Raw genomic sequence first — 10,083 nt, forward strand, 5'->3', positions numbered from 1 at the left:
TTAGCTCTGAATAGCCTAGAAGCCATCTCTAGAATACAGTTCTTCCTGATGCCACTGCTGTGTTGTCACATTGTTCTTTGTCCTGTGACCGCCCCATTGCTGACAGGTATATTTCATTTTGATGGACAATTCTGTTGCCAATAGAAAATGATGACGTGTGTCTTCTCCCCAGGACTGTGCAGTGCAATACGAATGGCCTCTCCTGCTGGTGTGTAGATGCCAATGGTATTGAGGTACCAGGCACTAAACAGACTGGAATTCCAATAGCCTGTAAGTCAGAGGTCATCACTTTTTTTCATGGGTGGGTGGTAAAAAGCTATTTACATCCCAGTGTGACAACTGTTGAAATCAAGTGGACTTTGGCCACTGACGTCAAAGAGAGCAACAGCAGGCTCCTGGTGATTTATCGATCTTCCTCAGTGGAAGCTCTTTAAGTTACTCAGGACCTCATCATGCAAACTTTACTTACCTGAGCAATCCCTTCTTGTGTGAGTTAGAAATAAATGGAGATATCCCATCTCCTAGAACTGGAAGGGACCTTGAAAGGTCATTGAGTCCAGCCCCCTGCCTTCACTAGCAGGACCAAGTACTGATTTTGCCCCAGATCCCCAAGTGGCCCCCTCAAGGATTGAACTCACAACCCTGGGTTTAGCAGGCCAATGCTCAAACCACTGAGCTATCCCTCCTCCCCAATTTATCCCCGTGTAATCAATGGTGGCCTGTCCCTGTGCAAGGGCACAAGGAGAGAGTGGGTGGGGGGGGGGAGAAGGGGGGAAGGGTAAAACAGGGGCCTTGAGCCCCCATCCCTCAGAGTTTGGTTCTAAATGGGGCATAAATTTTCAAAAGCAGGTGCCAAAATTTCACATACAAAAAAAATACAAGTAGCATGTGGCAATAGCATATGCAAATTCAAGTCCATGTGGGATTTCCCACTGTTTCCTTTGCACTTCCATGATCAATTACTTGTTTTAATAGGAACAATTACTCATTTACATTCTAAGGGCTAAATCTGCCTTCCAGTGCCACACCCAAGTAGTCAGGTTGGGTGCAAGGACCTGGGAGGAATTTACTACAAAACACTTATTGTCTTTAATAGGAACTGAGTGGCTATGGCTTTAATGGCATGTGGGAGGAAAATGTGCCCCTCCCCAGGATCTTATGGGAAAGAGCAGGAAATTGACATGATAGAGCTTTGTTCTGGCTTTAGTCACTCCCAACCTTCTGGTACAATTTCTCTTCACATGGCTTCACACCCCCTAAGTTTGGATTTTGAGGCTCAGACCATCAGCTGGTGTAACGTGAAGTAAGGTCACTGATATGATGAACAGGTCGATTCTCATTTAAATTGGCTGGTGAATGATAGATTCAAAGGCCAGAAGAGATCACTGCGATCATCTAGTCTGACCTCAACTCAGTCTGATAATCTGGCCTTGAAAACATGAAGTAGAGCTCACCTGAAGCCAGCAGGTTTTGCCTGATTTCAGCTGATGTCAGGTAGAATTGCTGGGTTTCTCTTGGGTAACTAAAACCATAAATCCTTCCCTGGTCCCCCAAAATGGTGAGTTTAATCTGAAACTTATACCGGGCTCTCTTGCAATATTTGATCACTCTCCTTGGCAAACCTGACTGAGCGACAGAACAAATTCATGGTCTCGATGTGGCCCAGAGAAAACTCAGATGTCCTCTAGCAAAATAAATGGTTTTGTGCCCAGCAATCACTTTCCACTAACGATGCCTCTTTGGTATTGTAGGTTTATCCTTTTGCCAGCTCCAAAAACAGCAGATCTTGGTAAGTCATTACGTCAACAGCAGCGCCATCTCCTACGTCCCCCAGTGCTTGAATTCGGGGGAGTTTGACCCAGTGCAGTGTGATGTGGGGCCGGGCCAGTGCTGGTGTGTGGACTCTGAAGGGATGGAGATTTATGGCACAAGGCAGACGGGGAAGCCAACGCGATGTAAGTAAAAAGTTCAACAAAATGTAGATTTGATTTCATGTTTGGAGGAAGGGAAATAAAAAGCTTGCGTGTGATGAGCTTGGCTGCCAGGAAATTTCAGAGTTGTCTTTCCCAAATCATGGAATGATGGTAGCATGTCCAGATAACTTGCATCCAAGAGTTTTAAAAGAGCTGGATAAGGAGCTTGCTCGATTTTAATGCTGATTTTCAATAAGCCTGGGAGCACAGGGGAGGTTCCCGAAGACTGAAAGAAAGCTAACGTTATGCCAATATTTCAAAGGGGTAAATGGAATGATGTGGGTAATTATAGGCCTGTCAGCCTGACATTGGTCCCGGGCAAGATAATGGAGCAGCTGATACAGGACTTGATTAATAAAGAATTAAAAGAGGGTAATATAATTAATGCAAATTAACAGGATTTATGGAAAATAGATCATGTCAAATTAACTTGGTATCTTTTTTATGAGATTACAAGTTTGGTTGATAAAGGTACTAGTGTTGATGTAATATACTTAGACTTCTGTAAGACATTTGTCTTCATACCACATGATATTTTGATTAAAAAACTAGAACAAATAAAATTAACATGGTACACATTAAATGGATTAAAATCTGTCTGACTGATAAGTCTGAAAATGTAATTGTAAATGGAGAATCATCATTGCTCAGGTGTGTTTCTAGTGGGGTCCCACAGAAATCTGTTTTTGGGCCTTCACTATTTAACATTTTCATCGGTGACCTGCAAGAAAACAAAAAATCATCTCTGATAAAGTTTGCAGATGACATAAAATTTGGAAGAGTGGTAAATAATGTATCAGGTCACTGATACAGAGTGATGTGGTTCGCTCAGCAAAGTGGGCTGTGTTGTCAGGTGTTTGGCTGCATGTGTGTGCGTTCTCTCTGTGTGCTGCCCCCAGCCTTGCGCAGACAGCTGGCATGGCAGACCTCGAGTGAACCGCCCAATGACCAGAAGATCTGTTAAGGTATGAAGGCACCCAGCCAGGTTTATTCTCGACAAAGCATGGTCCTCGCTCCCTGGATCAATGTCTACAGTTACACTAGCACATGTATGCCCATGACAATGGACACAGCTCAGTGAATGGTGGGACTTTCATTCCCCCACTAGACTGGCCAAAAACACTCCCTCTGAGATACCTCTTTATATACCGATATGAACAAGTTACATATTGCCCCTCTGACATATCTGGGTACCACCCTCTGATGCATCTGGGTGCCACCTATTGCCTTATACTTATTGGCTCAATCAAAATATCTCTATCCATCATGCTGTCATCCTGACTTTATCTTTAGGATGGGTCAGCGTGTTCCTGTTATCGTTGGTGAATGTGTTTGGTATTGAGGTACCACCCTTCTGGAATGTGTTTACGTGAGTGCCTAGCACTACTTAGGAATGTATATTTCTGCAATAGCAGCCCTGTTCTTGCCAGATTCTGTGAGCAGGGCCTGCCTCTTGCTCACAACTTAACTTTGCTTTATATCAGCGAAGCTTGGCCACTACTTTAGCCCAGGCCTCAGGCCTCACACCAGGCCTCTGTTACAAGGGCTTATGTCTCAGGCTCTATTCCTACTACAGGCTGAAGCAAACAATATGCCTTTTAATATTTCTCAATGTGAATGTATGCATCTGGGAACAAAGAACATAGGCCATACTTGCAGGATGGGGAAGTCTATCTTGGAAAGCAATGACTCTGAAAAAGAGGATGGGATGGGATGGGCTGATTAGCTAATTAGCTGAACATGAGTTCCCAGGTGCTACACCATGGCCAAAAGTGCTAATGTGATACTTGGCGGCATAAACAGGGGAATCTCAAGTCGGAGGTTATTTTACCTCTGTATTGGGCACTGGTGCAACCACTGCTGGAATGCTGAGTCCAGTTCAGGTGTCCACAGTTCACGATTAGAAAGGATTAGAAAACCTGCCTTATAATGGCAGACTGAGGGCTGGTCCACACTAACCCTCCAGTTCGAACTAAGATACGCAACTTCAGCTACGTGAATAACGTAGCTGAAGTCGAAGTATCTTAGTTTGAAATACAAGGTACTTACCGCGGGTCCACACACGGCAAGCAGGCTCCCCCATTGACTGTGCGTACTCCTCTTGCGAAGCAGGAGTACCGGTGTCAACGGCGAGCACTTCCGGGATCGATTTATCGCGTCTAGACAAGACACAATAAATCGATCCCAGAAGATCGATTGCTTACCGCCAAACCTGGAGGTAAGTATAGACGTACCCTGAAGAAGCCCAATCTATTTTGCTTAACAAAGAGAAGGTGAAGGGGGGACTTGATTTACAGTCTGTAGGTACCTGCCTGGGAAACAAATATTTAATAATGGGCTCTTTAACCTAGCAGAGAAAGGTATAACATAATCCAGTGTCTGGAAGTTGAAGCTAGACAAGTTCAGGTTGGAAATAAGGCTTCAATTTTTAATAGTGAGAGTAATTAACCATTGGAGCAATTTACCAGAGTCATAGTGTAATCTCCATCACGAACCATTTTTATATCAAGATTGGATGTTTTTCTGAAAGATCTGCTTCAGGAATTATTTTGGGGACTTCTATGGCCTGTGTTGTAGAGGAGGGCAGACTGCCTGATCGTGGCTCTGGCCTTGGAATCTATGAATCTGTGTGGGTTGCTGTCAAGCACTTGTGGGAGGGTGAATTCATGACAGTGGATACTTGTTTTCCATCAGGTCCGGGGAGCTGTGAGATCCGAGACCGTCGCATTCTGCATGGAGTTGGGGAAAGGAGCCCACCACAGTGCTCAGCAGATGGAGAATTTTTGCCTGTCCAGTGCAAATTTGTCAACATGACGGACATGATGGTCTTTGATCTTGTTCACAGTTATAACAGGTAGGAGCAGACATTTCTGCAATTGAGTGGCAATTCTGCAGACCTCTGTGAGTCATTACATCCTTGCACATTCCGGCTGTAGCCCACACTAACCCCAGTGAGTCTTTGTCTCCCTCTGCCGGTTGGATCAGATAAAGAGCTTGATGGGTCGTCTATTTCCTAAAAGCGAATAGACTTATGTTAGTTTACTCAGTAGCAGTTTGTGCTTTAAAAACCAGAGTCAGCTCATCAAACCCCCAGGCAATGGAACCAGAGTATCCTTACGCATTCTCAGCTATCTCAGTATGATTGTCTTTTGTACAGTGTCTGTCATCCAAGGCAGCCCTCACCATACAGCATGAATTAACGCAATGAATGAGCTAGGTAGGAGCAGCGGGAGAGAGACAGGTAAGAGATGAAAGATGTTCCCACTGGAGACCTGGACACAGATGCAGAGTCAGTGAGGCGGAAACATACAAGGAGGCTGTTTCATCTCTCAGGGGTGGCAGAGCAGAGGCTCTTGCACCCATAGTGGTGAGGGTGCGTGAAAGGACATTGCAGCAAGTCAGCCAGTGGGAGATGAACAGAGGCTGAAAAGAGGAGTATAGAGAGAGACCAGGGCTCTTCCATGGCTGGAGCAGGCCATTGGGGGACTTTAAAACATTAAAACACACAGATGGGACAGGAAACACTAGTCCTGTTGAGGTGCAGGAAGAGGGAGGGAAGTAGTAAGGTTTGCCATGGAGGGATGGGGATTGGAAAAGGGGACCTGATTAGGGACAGCTCTCCTTTTGCACAGCTGCTGTTGAGGCTGAGTCCAATTTTTCTGTGAAACCGTTTTGCCTGCCTCTCTCTAATGTGGCTAAATGGTCCTGACTTCAGCCTCATTGCTTGTCTCTTTCCACTAGAGGGCAGAAAAGTAAACATAATGCCTGTCTTCTGGCTGAAGCCTATTCCAGTGGTGAGAGAGTCTAATTTAAATGTGAATCTTGTTGTTCTGAGTTTTGGTCTTTAATTTTAGCAAAAATAAAAGTACTACAAAGGCAGGTCAAGCAGGGCTGCCCAGAGGATTCAGGGGGCCCGGGGCAAAGAATTTTGGGGGCCCCTTCCATAAAAAAAAGTTGCAATACTATAGAATACTATATTCTCGTGGGGGGCCCCTGTGGGGCCCGGGGCCTGGGGCAAATTGCCCCACTTGCCCCCCCCCGGGCGGCCCTGAGGCCAAGTGCCTGGTGCAAATTTGTCAATGTGTCAGAGGAGGCTATTTTGGCAAGTGAAAGATAATGTGTCTGTTTCACTAGTTGGCTGGTGGGTATGGACAACCAAAAAGGCAACTAGAGTGAAGAAAGTGATGCTTTAAAATGACATTTTGCTGTTCCCATTGGGAGTTTTGCCTGGAAAATGGCTTCAGGACTGGGTTTGAGTAGCTTCCATATCACCGTATAAATCTAAGCAAGATTGTTTTTACTTCCAGCTTTCTACCTTTCTCTCTAAGGAACTTACGTAGACCCCGTTACCGCAACATCTGAGCACCTCACAATCTTTAATGTATTTATCCTCACAACACCCCAGTGATATAGGGCAGGGCTATTGTCTCCATTGTGCAGATGGGGAACTAAGGCAGAGAGAGGCTACATGACTTGCCCAAGGTCACACAAAAAGCAGCCGAACAAAATCCGGAGATAGAAAGGTAGGAGTTTGGGAGCTGAGAAGCCACACTGTTTTCTTTCTGCTTCCCACATCATTTCCTCCGCAGTAAAGATTCTGGGGCAGATCTTTCAGCTGCTGTAAATTGTCATAGCTCCATGAATATTCTGCCTCTCTGTGTTATTTGGTTGTTAATGTACAGAACACAACTCAGCCACCTTTCTTGACACTGGGTGTGGTCAGTAAACAGTGGATGCAATTGGAGCTGCACAGTCTGATGATAAAAGGGGGCTTCCTTAGAATCACTGAAAAATGAATAACAATGTAAGCCTGATGATGCCAACAAATCCATGTTTCTCCCCTTTCCTTTTCCATTTTCTTTACACCTGCTCCCATCTCAGAACACATAGGACAGAAACACGAACATGGCCGCAGTTCACACATCTGCTTCAGCCATTTTTGTGACTGGGTATGAGAGTTAAGATCTTGGCCATTTTGTCATTATCCACTGCTGGACAAGGACAAGCAAACAGTAGGGACAATGGTTAAAAAAGGAACAGAGAATGTAAGGGGTGGATTTTCAAAGCTAGGCACATGCAGTACTAGTTGCATTCTTATGTGGGCCTGATTTGTACTTTTTTCATTTTATTTAGTCATATTCTGAACTCAGAACAGAAATGACCAATACCAGGATATGACCATGTGTCTAGCCACACATTACACATGGCATAATTTGGTGTGTAGTATATTTTTAAATTGAATTATTAAAAAAAAAATGTGCAGAAATGTATTTACCCAACAGCCTGTCTGAAAGTCGTACATGTTCAGATGCCATGGTGATAGGCACGGTATAAGAACCTGAATTGACTAGAAGACTCCCATTGCATTTAGTCACACTACTCTCCTAAGAACAAAGGATGTGCCAAACAAGAGCACACCATTGGTTTAACAAGTGTGGTGACCTTTCTTCTCAAAATGACCAATGCTTGATGCTTAAGAAGAGCCTGAAAGCACCAGCAATGCACCAAGTCACTTGTGCCAATCTGTATATGGGGGACAGGATTCTCTGGCCTGTGACGTGCAGGAGGCCAGACAAGATGAGCATACAGGTCCCTTCTGGCCTTAATAATTTGTTACTGAATTTCTTCCTTACCCCAATAACAATCCATCTATGTCCTGGAGCATGACATTTGATTGCTCTTCTTTTATCATGTCAACTTTATTGTTAGTGGACAGATTCTCTTTTGGGGTGTGGCAGCAGCACCAGTGTAAAGGGGCCCCAAAGATGATTTAACCAGCCCATGGAGGATTGTTCCAGAGTATGAGTGATCATCTGTGGTGTGAAGCTGACGTAGGGGCTCTTACATCCCTCCTCCCATTTCACTTCTGGAAGCGTGGCCAAGACAGCCCTGTGCCAGAGTGATACTTGGCTGCATTTTTGGTCTCTTGGGAATGTTTCAGCCTGGCATTAGTCAGAGCAGCCCCAAGGCTACTGTAGTATCCACAAGCTACTGCATGGGGGACCAGCCCTGTATACAGCTGCAGTAGGACCAGGGAGAGCAAAGAGGAGCTTCAAACTCCTTTGTGCAACATCCCTGACCAGTATCCCAGGGTCCAGTCCAGTATGTATCTACCCCTCCACCCACCCAGTCTCAGGTTTTTATACAGCATGAATCACCATGGTATCTAAGGGGTATAATACATTATTTCTGCTTATTAAAGCATCCATCATTGTTGAAAAGCCTGACTAGATTCTTTGATTCTGTTTACTTCTTTGGTAGTGAATTTCACAGCCCTTTGATGGATTTCACCACAAACTGCACACAGCTGGGAGGTGTGTGCCTAAATCACATTTAGGAATATGAGCATGGATGTATAATGCTAATCTGATTGTATTAAAACATGGGGAAACTGTTTCATTTGCCATACTGCCTGAACCTAGGATATTGTATCTTCTAATTGCTTAAAGAAGCCCTGGTATATCTGTCAGCTAAGATCACACGGATTATGGTGGTTTTTTTTCAACTCTGACCATATTAAGTTTCCTTCTTAAATCATTCCTTTGCTGGAATCTGGCTATTGTCACTACTAGAATATGTTAAAAGAATCCAGAGCTCCTTTGATCTCCAGAAGTAAGAGTCAGTCTCACTTGTAATATGTTTAAAAAACCTTTCCTTTTAATCCATTGACGCATGTTTTCATAATGTAACAGATTAGTGTTAGGTTTTATCTGCTGTTCCATGCTTAATTCAGTGTTGAAAGCAGATGTGGGGGGGGGAAAACAACCTCTTTGTTTAGGCTTTCTGCCATCTTGTGTGACTTTGTGGAAAGCTGCTAATGAGAGGGTATTCGTAATTACGTTAGCCTCACTGACACATATTTTACCATTTTTGCTGCGCTTTCAAAGGTTGGACCAGGATCCAAAATTATCTGTCAACATTTCTGCCGCCTTCATCATTTTAGTACATTAGGTGCTAATAACAAGACTAAAAATGGCCTGAAATCGAACCAAGAAATGACCTCATTGCCCTTTGCTCGTTGGGTTCTGTTATCCAGGACGATGGTGCTTAGGCTCATTTGTTGAGGAAACACATGTATAAACTCTTGTAGTATATAGTGAGCAAGGCAAATCTTGGACTAATCCTGATCTGTGGGGAGCCAGGACACATTGCTCCATAGTCTAAGGCCTTGTTAATAAAAGGAAACACTAAAATTTGGATCACAGTGGAGTAGGGTTGACATAACTAGCCCCAGAAGTGCCATAATGCCCTTGTTCTGTGATCCCTGGAGTGGGAGTTTGGAAAAGAATATGATTTCTTTGTTATTGTCAAAGGGTCACCACAAACTTTCCACTTCATAACTTGTTGCTTTTCCTTTTAGGTTTCCAGATGCATTCCAAACATTTAGCTCCTTCAGAAGCATGTTCCCAGAGGTCTCTGGGTACTGTTACTGCGCTGACAGTCTGGGGCGGGAATTAGCAGAGACTGGTAAGTACCTTCCAAAATCTGGTATGTCTTAGCAACAAGACTCAGAATTCCTCAGAGAAGGGTAGATGATGAACAAACACCAGGAGCACAGCTTCATTTCAGTGAGAAAGCTAAGGGCTAAGCTGGAGTCATCTGTGAGCAAGCAGCAACTGATTGTACCAGATACGTATGTGTGGCAAGATCACTTAAGGATGGTGATTACTAGCTACATTTTCTCATTAAGAGTGTCTGACCAAAGCATCATTGTTGCATTGGCCAGCCCAGTTTAGCCGTGATCAAAAGTTATTTTCCCATAGTTGTTGAGTCCCTTCTGTCAATAGTCCAGTTCCTACTGGGCTGGTTGCATATCAGAAAGCCACCAACACTAGGGTTACCATGTCTAACAAATAAAAAAAGAGGACCCTCCACGGGCCCTGGCCCCGCCCATTTCCCCACCCCCAGCCCTGCCCCAACTCTGCCCCTTCCCCACCCTAACTCCGCCCCCTCCTCCCTCCCACTCCCAGCCAGGGGGAAAGGGCTGCCCGAGCACTACCGGCTTCACGGTTTGCCGGGCAGCCCCCAGACCCTGCGCCCCCGGCCGGCGCTTCCCCAGCGCAGCTGGAGCCCGGGAGGGGAAGCGCCCAGCCGGGGGTGCAGGGTCTAT

General features: G+C 44.9%; 1 protein-coding gene across 1 annotated transcript in view; it reads left to right on the forward strand.

Moving 5' to 3' along the window:
- Positions 1–4,534: 4,534 nt before the first annotated feature.
- Positions 4,535–10,083, forward strand: part of TG (thyroglobulin) — a gene marked incomplete at its 3' end in the record, with an annotated part of 79,297 nt that continues 73,748 nt past the window's right edge. Inside the window, 2 exon segments of the mRNA XM_034759590.1 lie at positions 4,535–4,827; positions 9,334–9,440. Of these exon segments, the coding sequence (XP_034615481.1) occupies positions 4,535–4,827; positions 9,334–9,440 (400 nt within the window).

The sequence above is a fragment of the Trachemys scripta genome, chromosome 2 (assembly GCF_013100865.1).
Source record: "Trachemys scripta elegans isolate TJP31775 chromosome 2, CAS_Tse_1.0, whole genome shotgun sequence".
NCBI lineage: Eukaryota > Metazoa > Chordata > Testudines > Emydidae > Trachemys > Trachemys scripta.